The sequence below is a fragment of the Diabrotica virgifera genome, chromosome 1, assembly GCF_917563875.1.
Source record: "Diabrotica virgifera virgifera chromosome 1, PGI_DIABVI_V3a".
Taxonomy (NCBI): Eukaryota; Metazoa; Arthropoda; class Insecta; order Coleoptera; family Chrysomelidae; genus Diabrotica; species Diabrotica virgifera.
The window spans coordinates 263264371-263278497 of NC_065443.1; the positions used below are offsets into that span (position 1 = coordinate 263264371).

Genomic DNA, 14127 nt, shown 5'->3' on the forward strand with positions numbered 1-14127 from the left:
CAGGATCACTGTATTGCCTGTCTAGAAGTTTGTGATGTTATTATAAACAATGCAAAAGAACGGTTTGCATATACAAATCATCTAGTTGCCGCAACACTTTTATCTTCAGAACATTTCGAAAAATATAATAATAAGTTTCCTGAAAATGAATTGGATTTAACTTGTACAGCTTATAACTTCTTTGATAAAAACCGTTTGCGAACAGAACTGTCAGTTTTGTATTCCAATATCGAGTGTAGAACATTAAAAGGTGCAGTGCCTTTACTAAAATTTATAATTTCTAATAATTTAGAGGACACATTAACAGAAACCAAAAAGTTGATACAAATTCTGGTGACTACGCCAATGACCACAGCAGAAGCTGAACGTAGTTTTTCAACTTTAAAACGGATCAAAACATTTTTAAGAAATTCAATGCGCGAAGACAGATTAACAGCCCTTTCCACACTCTCGATAGAAAAAAAGTTCATCGCTTCAATACCGAACTTTAACGATAAAGTAATCGAAAAGTTTGCGACAAAAAAGGACCGGCGTATTAATTTCCAATTTAGAAAAATGCAATAAATGTAAGTTAATCAGATTTTTATAGCATGTCGTTATTAGTTACTATTAATTAGTATTAAAGCTAATTTTATTGTTTTTGTTTTCGTATGTTATTCTATTTCTATTATTTTATATTGGCCGTGGTTCATGCAGCACACCCTATAGCAGATGTCACGAGCCGCCACTGCTGCATAGGGCTTTTCATCGATTGTCATTTGTTTCGAGCTTCTGTCATGTGTCACATAATATTAATATATCTACGTCATACGTCTTTGGTTTGTAGCATTGGCAATACCAATAACGTATGACGTAGATATATTAATATTATGTGACACATGACAGAAGCTCGAAACAAATGACTGAATGAAAAGCCCTATTATGTGATGAGCGCGCGCTAAGTAATAAGTAAAATAACGTAAAGATGGAAAACATAATACTCTGCGAAACAAAAAGAGATAAAACTAGTGGAGGTGGAAATTATCGTTATAAACGATAAATTAACATTACATGGCATCCTCGTAGCCTATGACCTGCTAGACAAAGTTTGCAAGAAATACTCTAAAGTTGACATACACCATTTTTTTGTTCATTTCAGAAACACCTTCTAAAAACGTGTTTTTTTTGTTGAAAAATGAACATATTCACCGGCAAATAACTCCTGAGTGAAAAAACGTTAGAGAACCAAATAAGTTGCTTAGAAACTAGTCATTTTTTCCACTTCTGGACTTTGAACGAAAATTCTTTCACCCCTGGGAAGCAGCCCCCTAGCTTTTCGGGTGCCTTAAATTATATATGGTTATCCAAAGTATACAAAATATAATGTGCAACATCCCCCCCCCCAGCAATTTTTATATGGGCTGAAACTCACCTCAAGGGCAAAAGCACTCATCGGCACACAATTTTTTTTTACATGTTGGCTGTGTGTATTGTGTATGCCAAATTTCACGTCAGTCCAAGCGGTTCTTTAAATATTGGAGCAAAAACCGTAAAGACTATTTTCCCAATCGCGCCTAAGCAGTATTTTTAACGCTGTGTCTAGGTACACGCTAACGTGTACGCAAATAAAAAAGTTAGGTACACGCTTAAACGTCATCAAGTCAGTGACGTCATTATTTAGCGTGTACTATGACTGAGGTTTTTGGTACACGCTAATTTGAGCCGCATGTATGCTGTGGTATTAAGTATCTGAAAGTATCGCGAGTGTCAGAGTGTGGTTAGAATTTGTTTAATCGCGTTATGTTTACAATTTAATACTGATTTGTAAAGAGTTTCCTTATTTTTACTTTGTTTAGTATTTTTTAAAATTAACTATGGAGTGTGGACAATTATTTAGTTCTTTTAATGAGTTTAACAACATTCTAAAACAGTATGAAAAAGATAAGAGACAAAAATTTGTGCTTAAGGATAGCAGAAATAATAAGATAAAACATACGGGGCGATTGATTAGTGTGATAAAGCTCAGTAGATCCGCTATAGTAATAGATAGCAATAAAAGTTAGTAACAAAAATTTTAGCAATTTGAGCTTCATATTACAAAATTACTAAAATTAGTTAGAATATTATAGGGCGTTCTATAATATAGTGGCCGACCAAACTTATGTTTTTTAAATGGAACACTCTATATTTTATTTTATGTTCGAAATCGTCTTAACTTCCATATCACAAAAATAAAAAGGTTTATTATGTTATACAGGGTATTTACAAAGTTATATCCAATTTTCTATGAAAATCCTAACAAGTTCAACTCCCTGTATAAATAAAAATAAACACCACAGCAAAAATAAACACCAATATAAACTGGTACAATTAACTTACGTATAAAAAATATTTTAGCAGTATTTTGTATATATCATGTTAACTAATATTTATTTTGCTAACCTGAATATATACTTTTAAATACATATTGTTTTATTACAATTAAATTTGAAACATCTGAAATATAAAGTCACTGCGCACGCTAAATAATGACGTCACTGGCTTGATGAATTGGCGTGTACCTAACTTTTTTATTTGCGTACACGTTAGCGTGTACCTAGACACAGCGTATTTTTAACTTCAAAAAGTACAAGTACGTCTCTGTTACGTGCATAGACATATTATACATGTCTATGGTTTGGTCACAGGATTTCATGATTTGACATTTCGAATTATTATGCATAACCTCACTTCCTTGAATATGAAATTTTTAAATATGTAAATAGAAGTTATCAATTATCATGTATTTTTTTAAATACGTGTGGCTTCTATTGTAACTACTCAAATGGGAATGAGATGTGAAAATATTATCAGTGAAATCATACATGCATTAAAACTAAATTAAGCCAAGGTCATGATCAACTAATCTTTTTTCCATTATTATTAAAAAGTGCCATCATTCTCACATTTATATTGAATTTTATGCACAAACATGTCCCTAAGTTCAACCTCCCAAATTTTATGTAAAGGTAAGTCCACATTTTTTATTGTAATTTTATATGATCCAGCATTGGAAGACAAAATGTACTGCACTGCTGCCTTTCTAGTCATCTCGCAAGCATTTGATAAAGTCTGGCACACAGACCTTCTATACAAATTAACAAAAATGCTTCCTCTCACTCACTCCCTAATTTTAAAATCCTACCTCCATAACCATTACTTTTTTGTACAACATAGAGATGAGCGCACGTCACTATTTCCAGTTGGATCCGGAGTCCCACAGAGCAGTGGGGGCCAGTGTTATACCTATTGTACACAGCGGACTTACCAACAAACTTTCAAACCACGACAGCTACATATGCAGATGACACAGCAGTGATGTCAGTACATCAGGACCCACGGACAGCTTCTCAACTTCTGTTTTTGACCCCCATCTGTGTTATGTAATACTTGAACGGTCCCTTGGTTACAAGTCACCAGTGTTGCCAATCAGCGGATAATTATCCGATTTGCGTACCTTTTTGAGAGTTGTCGTACCTTCTGCGTACCTTTAAATAAATCGGATATTTGCGGATATTTTTCAGTGTATCTACTATCATCGACTAAAACTTTCTCATCCATATATTCCCAGCACCAACAACACATTAATTTTGTTTGCTTCCACCAAAATTTTTATAAATAGCCTATACTGGATGAATGTTAGTGACATCCGATACTTTTCATCTTTTGACAAAAGGGACATGTGCCGATTCTTTTGTTTAGAATTTAAATGCACAAGTGCATCCACTTAAGGCGTACTAATCCAATTCAAATTTCAAAATCTGTCTGCCCTCGGATGTTATTTATGAGTTTTTCGATTTTAGTCTGTAAACTTATGAAAGCTAATTCACGCACGATTTAGTTTTATTTTCATTGTATGTAGTGCAGTGCTTAAGTAAACGTCTCGTCTGTTGAAATAAGTTTTGGTTTGTGAAAATACTTTTTTATAATGGATAAATGGTTAATAAAAAGTGTTAAGGTGGGTAAAAAAGTTTACTAACGTGTGGATATTGAAATATAATAATGAATTTGTTTTAGACCAAATCAAATAATGAAAAAAATATTGCTGAAAAGCAGCCGTCAACTTCACGTCATGCTTCTGAACAACAGGTAATTAGTAAAATAATTAAGACTTCACTATATAATATACGGATGTTTTATTACTAATTGGACATGTTTTAACTATATTATAATGATGAGCTTATACAGTGCGAAGCACTTATGGAATAAAATTATTTGTGTCCTTGTTTTAAAGAATTATAAAAAGCGCTGGGACCCGTCGATTTTAATATATAAATGTGCACTTTTTAAATATAAATTTAAATCTACAGGGTGATTGACGCAAGCCTGGCAGAGCCCATATGTTTTATTTTTATTGGAACACCCTATATATTTTTATATTTTTAAAAGCTGCTTAACAACCAATTTTAACGAAATATAATTAACAATAATACAGGGTGAAATTTTGAAATTAGAAAGTATGGAAAATACTTATGGAATAAAATTGTTTGTGTACTTATTTTAGAAAATTATTTAAAAATGCTGTGGCCCGTTAACTTTTAAATTCAAATGGGCGCTTTATAAACATAGATTTAAACATACAGGGTGCGTCACGAAAGTCTAGTATAGTCCATGATCTTTAGTTTTAATGAATCATTCAGTATATTTTTGTGTAATTAGAAGCTACATAGTAACATCAACTCAAAAAAGTGTATTATGTAGGTTCTATTTTGAATAATACAAGGTGAATTTTGCAATTTTTTAAAAAGTTCGGCAAGACATTAAATACAAAACCCAATATATATTAGTAGTTTCTAAATAAAGTAGTTTCTAAGAACATCAAATTTCTAAAAAAATACAGGGTGTTTCACTAAAATGGACAAGATAATGGACTATGCTAGACTTGCGTGAATCACCCTGTATATTCAAATTTATATTTAAACAGTGCATATTTAAATTTTAAAGTTGGGGTAGGTATCCTAGGGTATTTATAATTTTTTTAAATAAGGACACAAACTACATTATTTCATAAGTGGTTCCATACATTATAATTTCAAAAATATCACCCTGTATTATTAATAATCATCATACATTATATAATTCATTGAAATCAGGTTGCTAAGCAGTTTTTAAAAATATACAGGATGTTCCATGAAAATAAAGTTTATGGACTATGCTAGGCTTGCGTGAATCACCTTGTACATTTAAATTTGTGTTTAAAAAGCGCACAATTACATCTAAAAATCGACTGGTCTCGGCGATTTTAAAAATTTTTCTAAAAAGGGCAAAAATAATTTTATTCCATAAGTGCCTTCCTCCCTATATATTTAACTCAACTAAATAAAAGTACGACAGTCAATGTAGATCGAAAACTTACGTTGTTTCGGAAAAAATCAAAAAACTTATATTTTTCTAAAATATATGTTAATTTTTGTTAATTTAAGTTAACTAATTGTTTAAAAACGACAAAAGCTGTTTTGTAGAAACGATTTTAACAATATCGGTGAATTAATATTTCTACCTTGATCAAAAATGTTTTTATTTTGTTTTTAATTATGCTGAATCCGATTCTGACGCAACAAATGGAAGATTAAAAAAGCTCAATATAACAAAATATAACAATCAACCATCATAATATATCAAATTGTATCAATGTTATACGAGATATGTTAAAAAATATGAATTTCGCTCAAAAGTAAAGTAGGTACTTTTCTAGTTCACAATATTTCAAGCAGAATGATATAATTATTGTATATTAAAACATAGTTCTTATTTAAGAACAACTAAAAATTATAGCATTATAACAATTTTCGATATTGTGAAATATTAAGGTACTTTATTCTTGAACAAAATTCATATTTTTGACGTACCTTGTAGAAAATTGATAATATTGGAAATCTGATGGTTGCATCTTAGATTTTATACCTTACAGAGTATTGTATGAAGAATAACATTTTTTCATAAAATTGATAACAAAAAAGTTTCCGATAGGTTCCAATCCAAGTTACGCAGACAGAGGTACTGTATCAGAGCTAAAAATTTTTTTTTGACATTTATTATATTTACGCTTGTGATTAAATGTATTTTGGGTAAAAACGTTCTGATGACTTTGTATAACATTTTTTTAACTGATATTTTTCGGTGGTTTCATTACATTTTTTATCTTTCTTAATTTTCTCAAAAAAGAAGTTGTTTATTTTATTTTTAAAGTAAAATAATTTAGTGCATTTTAAAAATTACATTGGATAAGCTTTAAAAAACACCTATAAAATTGTAATATATCCGTTTACACTTAGTAATATCCCAGTGGTATTTATTCTGTAAAACTACAAAGTATTCCAAATTACATTTCTTAAGACGTCGTAATGTTTCATTTAGTACGATGTTTGAAAAGTATGTTGTGCAAATTTAAGAGTTTTATAGGTAAAATCGTAATAGTACCATATATTTCTAAATCAATTTTTAAACAAAACTCTTGTAAGTCCCACTTTCCGCCCACATTGTACTTATGCCAATGTTTGTGAGAGGGATGACTTAGCGTTATAAATAAAAAGTTATAGAAGCTGTAGATTTAATTTTCGAAAAATCTTTATATAAGTTTTTTTTTGTGTAAAATTTTCTAATTTTTCAATGGTCAAGTCAGTTTTTTCCAAAATTTATATTTTCGTAGGTATTTAAAAAACAACTAATTTCGCAGGTAATTTGTTTAATGAAAAATTAAGCACCCACTTTTGAAATAGAACTTTTTAATATGTTGTTTATTATACATTTCTTAATGAATCTATAAAAAGTTCTATCTTGTCTAATTTTTTCCGTAAGTAAAAACTCCTATGACTCCACTAACGGTGGAGTTTATCGGAAAAATAAAGTGGGACACATTTTTTAAGGTAAAATTAGATATTTATGTAGTTTCAGAATTTTTCTATTGTTGACTGGGTCCGGGGTAGTATTAACCATATAAGTGTTGATTAAATTTAATTAAAATTAAATAAATCTGAATAAAATTAAACAAAATTAAATAAAATCAAATAAAAAATATATAATTAAAGAAAATTAAATAAAATCATTAAAATTAAATAAAATTTACATAGAATTATATAAAATGAAGTAAAATTAAATAAATTTCAATAAAATTAAATATTAAAATCAATTTTAAATGTTAAATCTTCATAATGTATTAAGCTAAGGATTATTTAGTTAAAATATGTCCAATTGTCCAATTATTGATCAAACACCCAGTATATCGAGAAATTATTTTAGCCTGAATCTAGTAATCAGCAAAATGTTACTGAAGAGCAGCCATCTACTTCTCATACTCCTAAGGGAGGAGTAATTATTAGTCAAAATGTTGACGTTGGCCGTGTTAGTAAAAAGATTAACACTTCTCAGAGTAATATTATTGTTGACACTAATGATGCCGAGCCCAATGATGCCGAGCCCAATGATGCCGAGTCCGCACCAATTGTTGACAAATTTCTATTGAGTTTGAAAAGGAAAGCTGATTTTGTAGATACACCTTCAAAAAGAATATGCAAGTTTATTCCAGCGTGGCTAACCGATAACGAGTTTCGCGGGTGGCTTAATAAATCAAATAAGCCAGATGATAAACACGGCAATGAATACGCATTTTGTAAAGTTTGTAAATCAAATTTGGTGGCTCATAAGGCTGTGTTACTTAGACATATGAGAACGGAAAAACACAAAGAGAATTTTAGTGCGGTATCCAGTAATATAAAAATAAAGGACATGTGTGTAAAACAAACCTGTGAAAATAATTTAGTTAAAAGAGCAGAACTAAAATTATGTAGTCTTTTGGCTACAAAGGACTTACCGTTCTTATTAATGGACACTGTATGTCCACTACTTAAAGATATTTTTCCAGATTCTAAGATAGCTCAACAATTAACCGTTAAAAGGACTAAAGCAACTCAAATAGTCGTTGAATGTTTGGGTGACAATTTTCTGAAAGAATTATATGAAAAGTTAAGAGTACCTGGAATGTTTTTTTCATTGATTATGGATGAAACTACAGATATATCGGTAAAAAAACAGTGTGCATTTACTGCAATATTTTTTGATGAAAATTCCAACTCATTACAAACAACATTTTTTGACATTTTAGAAAATACTGGGGGCACTGCAGTTGAATTATATTCAACTTTAAAAGACATAATATTTTCCAAAGGTATTCCTATATCTAATTTTGTTGGATTTTCGTCGGACACACCTAATGTAATGGTAGGGCCACACAATTCAGTTTTTTCCCATCTAAAACAAGAATTTCCTGATATAGTTTGTGTTAAATGCTCTTGTCACATGGCACATTTAGCAACTTCAAAGGCATGCTTGAAACTTCCCAAGCACATTGAGGACTTACTAAGAAATATAGGAAGCCATTTCAATAGAAGTGCTTGTCGAAGAGCCAAATTTCGGGAATTTCAGGAATTTTTTAAGGTTGACATTCACAAAATTCTATCACCTGCTAAGACCAGGTGGCTTTCACTAAAAGCAGTTGTGGACAGGGTTCTAGAGCAGTACGAACCATTACGTGCATATTTCAAGGAGAGTGTTTCTGAAGATCCTTCACATGTAACGGAAACTATGTTGGAAACTCTTAATCACCCTCTTACTGAAGTGTATTTAAAGTTTATGTCTTATGTTCTAGAGCTCATGACGGATTTCAATATTTTATTCCAATCCGAAAAACCACTTTTATATAGGGTTAAGCCCGAAACTGAAAATTTATTGAAGATTTTATGTTCCAATTATATGAATATTGTTCATATAAAAAAATGTGCAGAAATCCTGAAAATTGTTCACGACAATCCAGACAATTTTCTTCCATTAGAGCAAATTTATATAGGAATTTCTGCTTTCGACAGTTTGCAACATTTGCGATCGGATAAAGACACAAATTTAGAACAAGCAGACTTTGATAATTTTTTTAAATCAATATTATCCTTTTATATTGAACTAGTTGCTAATATCAAAGATCGGTTTAAATTTGAGGACCGGGTTTTTACTACCTTAGAGCTGTTAGATCCGAAGGTGGCCCAATCATTCCAAACAAAATCTTTAAAAAACATATTAGATAGGTTTCCAGTTCTAAATAACTTTGTCAATGCACAATCTTTGGATAACGAGTGGAGAAAACATGCACTCTTAGATTTTGATAGTTTAGACATTAATTCCAATACCGAGTGTGATATATACTGGTCTCAGATTTTTAAATTAAAAAATGAAGCCAACATATCTTTGTTTCCAAATTTAAAAAAAGTATTTTCATTGTTATTCGTTCTACCATTTTCAAACGCTGCGGTAGAAAGGGTTTTTAGTAATTTATTCAATATAAAAACAGATAAGAGAAATCTTTTAGATACATCTACAATTAGGGCTTTATTGGCGACAAAAGATGGTATCGGTAATACAGGCTGTGTAAAATTTACACCTTCAAAAAAAATGTTAGGATGTAACATATGGCAAAATAGTAAATGAGAATTTTGTACTTTATTAAATTATGTTTTTTGTATGTGTTGGATTACGTACTTACATGTTTAGGTTTTTAATGTTTTAATGTCCCACTGGCATATTATTTGATAAATAATGAAATGATTTAAAAGTCAGTTAAATATGATATATTTCTGTTATTAGTTAGTAACAACCAAAAAAGTTAAGTTTTCCATAAAGTGGGGGACTTTTTATTTTTTACTTTAATTTTCCATTTCCAACAATTGTTTTTTCCGATTATAGTGCTAGCTGACAACTCTGCCATGTAAGGTCATACCTACAAATTTTCCAACCAATATGGTTGATGTCATGTAATGCCAGGGGTTAATCTGGAAATATTTTTAACATCCTTTAAAATCGCATAATATAATGTAACCTTAACTGTTTAAAAACAACTCAAGGGTTTTTACCCGTATATTTTTGTGGCTTAAAGCATGTTAATCTGTGAATACACTGATGATGGAATATTGATTCCGAAAACGTTTTGTTGTGATATACCCCTTTTTAGGGATTTTAAATATACCTCTGATTTTTTAATCAACTTAAATTCCCCAAACCTAAACTAATTACCTACACAGAAATCAGTTAAAAAATTAATGCACTGCCTTAATTGTAGTTATAGTAGTTATATATATATTTTTAAACAATTTTGAATAAAAATTCTAGGAGAGTTGTTCACGGATTTCCACCATACTTCATTCGACGTATCTTGATGAGATTGCTAAATCCTTATTGGTTAATTGATGTTTATTAAGAATAAAATTGTAAAATAAAACAATTAATAATTTAATAAATAATAAATAATTTAATTTCTATTCGATAGATAATTAAGAATAATATCACCTGTCTTACAGGTTATATATGTGTCTACACTTTAACCACAGATGTACACAAAATATATGTATAACGTTACTCAGAATAAGGTAATCATTTGTAGAATACCAAATGTAAAGTTCAAAAGATTTTCCAGATTTCTCGGACATGAGATGTAGTTAAATCGGTTCTTTTTTTGTAAAGTTCTATCAAATCTAATATCTTAAACAAAACCATTTCATCAAAACATGTTATACCTAATTATATTTATGATTTTTTTGAGGAATGTAATGGTATGTACTATGCATAAAAGAACTTTCCGGCACAGAAACGTCACTTTTCTGCACACTACTGTCAGTTATTCTGTGAGAAAATGTTAAGTTTGTTTACATAAAATTGTGCAGAAAAATGCATTTGGAATATTGGTTGTAGAAAAATCTACTTACTTGAAACTAGTAATATCTAGATATCTACTAATTAACTCAAAAATCCTTCAAATTTTTTGCCTATAACAATTATATAGTCGGGCATTAACGTTGAACGCACCACGTGTATTATGGATAATAACTTTGATACCTTAATAACTACAAGACTGTCAAATACATTTCTATTGTTTTAGTTGTAATAAATCTTTAGTTGTTAAAAGAGCGTAAGCGCAAAATTTCGGACCAATAATCTTTAAACGTATTCATTTTTTTAGAATCCTGAGAAAACTAATAAGTATTTTTGAAAAATTTGAACGCAGAATTAAAGATTACATTATTACCGAGGGCTTAGAGTCCCTTAGAATAAACAAAATGTTTCTTTTGAATGAGATATTTGAAATTAAAAATCACACTCAATATTCTCTTTTCCTTTTACCCATGTAACATATTAGAATAAAAATTATAGAAGTCTTCAGGGACTTTAGGCCCTCGGTAATAATGTAATCTTTCATTCTGCGTTTAAATTTTTAAATAATACTTATTAGCTTTCTCAGGACTCGAAAAAAATAATGCATTTTAAAAGCATTGACCAGAAATTTTGCGCCTATGCTATTAATGTAGCTGTAGTTTATTTTGTATTGATTTATTTATTATTTATTTTTCCAGTACCTAGTTTTAGGTAGTTATTACGTTTTAATAAAATAATATTTAAAAGTGTTTTTTTTTAATTAAATAATTATAATAAATTAATATAACGATCCAAATAATGAAATATTTAGATTTATTTATTAATTTAGAATTTAACACTTACGATAATGCAAAGTACGAATAATATAATAATAGTAAGTAAATAATATTTACATACATGAATTAGGTAATAATCAGCTAGGATACGAGATTTTCATCTATAAACGAAAATTTTTAAACGGTGAAATAGAGAATTCAGTAGATTAAAGGGCCGGTTGTTCGAACGCTAATCAGAAATGGAATCAACTGATCATTATCAAATATTTAATTACTGTCAATGTCAACTTTGATTGGGTTGCTGAAAACATAATTGATTACAATTATGAGATTAATTGATTAATCAATCAATTATGTTAATAATTGTTACGTTAATTGATAATTAATAATTAATTAATATATTAATTATGTTAATTATCATAATGATAACTGATTGGCGTACGAACAACGGATTTTGTTATTTGATGGTTGTTAAGGCTACTAAAAGAATAACATTGGCAACATTGATTTTAATAACAGAATAATTTTTGACCTTGTGTACCTTTTCGTGACAAATCGGATGTTTTTCGAGCGATCATCGGATAATCTAGAGAAATGCGATTGGCAACACTGCAAGTCACCCTTTTCAATGAAAAATAAAGTACTTGTCTACAAAGCCATTTTGAAGCCAATATGGTTATGGGATCCAACTTTTGAGTACTGCATCAAACTCCAATATCTAAATCTTGGAGAGGTTCTTCGCATAATCACAAATGCCCCATGGTATGTTGCAAATAATAATATTAGACGTGACCTAGAAATTGCACCAGTAAAAGAAGAAATTACTAACTTCGCACAGAAATACGAAGACAGACTGACACAACATCCAAATGTACTAGCCAGAAACCTGTGAGACAACCAGTCAGATGAAGACTTTAACGAAATACACCTAGTGATTTACCATTGCGATTTTAGTTATATTATGTGCTGTAATTCCCAGAGACAAACAATTTTATAGCTATGTAAAATATTTGTACTTAAAGAAAATGATTATAGAATACCACCCACATTAGTGGTCACAACATTTACTCATTGTAACTTGTTTTACAGATTGTAAATAAATTGGGAGGTTATAAAAAAAATTTATATGGCAGTTTATATTTTTTAATTTTCAGGAACAACTGCCATAATTTCAAGATGTTTTAGTTTACATAAACTTCCAGAAACTCATAAGTTACTTCAAAAGACTTGTAGGGACTTTGCAGAAAAGGAACTTAAGCCCATAGCTGCTCTATTAGATAGAGAGCATAAATTTCCAGAACAGCAAGTAAGACATATTATACACTAAGGTTTGCTTATTAATAAGTTCTTCTTTTTTCTGTCAAATTAAATGAACTTACCGTTAATACTTTCAGGTAGTTTATGCATTACATATCGATAGGGTTATTCGAAAAGGGACCAAGCGCCTATTTAGTAGTTCGGAGAAAATTACGTCAGAAGTTTAGTTTAAAGTATAAATTGTTGTTGTTGGCGCTTGGTGTTCTTGTTAATAGATGTCGTTGGAGTCGTTCTGGGGCTTAGATATTTTTAGAATATTCAATATACAGTAGAACCCCGTAAATCCGAACCCCGCAAATCTGAACCCCGCTAATCTGAATGTTCGGCAAATCCAAACTGACGAAAAGTGAAAAACAATTAAGAAAATCAAGACAAAATCTTAAAAACATGTTTATTATACAGAGTAAGGCCAGAAAATTGAACAATGTAGGATTAATTGGACTTTTAAAATGTCTTAAATAAATATGTACTTTATGCGTAGTGCTTATAAAGGTTAAACATCAACTTACGTCGGTTCTCTAGTAGTCAATTTATGTCCAAAAATATTGCCCACACTCTTAAGAGAACGTCTGAAGCCTAAGGCGCATTCTTAAAGAAGTCGGTCACAGTATTATTTGGACGATGTATATTTTTCAAATTTTCATTCTGTAATGCGATTTGGAATAATTTTCTGGGGGGAAGTAGTAATGCTGAACAGGTTTTCATATTACAAACAAGAGCAATCAGAACTCTACTTAACTTGAAATACAGTGAATGCAATGAATGCTTACTTTTCATTGTTAAAAATAGACATAAATTCTTGAAACACATAAGAAACCATAATACTAATACACGAAACAATCTCATAAACTATAATATACCAATACATAGACTAACAACATCTGAGAAAACCACAGAATATGCTTATTAAATTCTTTAATAAACTGCATTACAGCATCAAAATAGAAACTGACATAAATAAATGTAGAAAGTCTGTTCAACAGTTGCTCATACACGTAGAACCGTACAAAGTGGAAGAATACCTTCAAGCTGACCTGTAGGGAGACTGAGGGCTCTTATCTGAATCTAAATGTCACTGTTATTATTATATTTTAATATTACTTTTATGTTAAGTGTAGGTTGTTTCAGCATCCCTTATAAATCGTAATTGACACGATTCTCTCTATTGACAATTTATATTTGTAACTTGCGAATCCTGAGAATAAAGCTTTTTTCTATTCTATTTCTATTTCTTCTGATGTATGGAGGTGTAGCGATTTGACGCAGCGATGTTAAACCATTTACTAACATTACATCGATCGGTAACGCAGCAGAGTTCTGCTCC

The 14127-nt window shown here is 30.2% G+C and overlaps 2 protein-coding genes across 2 annotated transcripts in view; both read left to right on the plus strand.

Moving 5' to 3' along the window:
• Positions 1 to 2700: 2700 nt before the first annotated feature.
• Positions 2701 to 14127, plus strand: part of LOC114337222 (short-chain specific acyl-CoA dehydrogenase, mitochondrial) — a 59694-nt gene continuing 48267 nt past the window's right edge. Inside the window, exons 1-2 of the mRNA XM_028287630.2 lie at positions 2701 to 2987; positions 12641 to 12792. Of these exons, the coding sequence (XP_028143431.1) occupies positions 2951 to 2987; positions 12641 to 12792 (189 nt within the window). The 5' untranslated portion in view covers positions 2701 to 2950. The remainder of the gene's footprint in view (positions 2988 to 12640; positions 12793 to 14127) is intronic.
• LOC126883968 (uncharacterized) lies at positions 2994 to 11458 on the plus strand. Its single transcript, XM_050649740.1, has 3 exons — positions 2994 to 3976; positions 4036 to 4107; positions 7258 to 11458. Exons 1-3 carry the CDS (start codon positions 3947 to 3949, stop codon positions 9490 to 9492), a joined length of 2337 nt encoding a protein of 778 aa, XP_050505697.1. The 5' UTR covers positions 2994 to 3946; the 3' UTR covers positions 9493 to 11458.

What these genes read in the sequence shown, in the direction of transcription:
- LOC126883968 (XM_050649740.1), top strand. Translation starts at nt 3,947, where the DNA reads ATGGATAAATGGTTAATAAAAAGTGTTAAG. An exon ending in GGTTAATAAAAAGTGTTAAG is followed by an intron (nt 3,977 to 4,035) that starts GTGGGTAAAAAA and finishes AATTTGTTTTAG; the next exon opens with ACCAAATCAAATAATGAAAA. An exon ending in GTCATGCTTCTGAACAACAG is followed by an intron (nt 4,108 to 7,257) that starts GTAATTAGTAAA and finishes AAATTATTTTAG; the next exon opens with CCTGAATCTAGTAATCAGCA.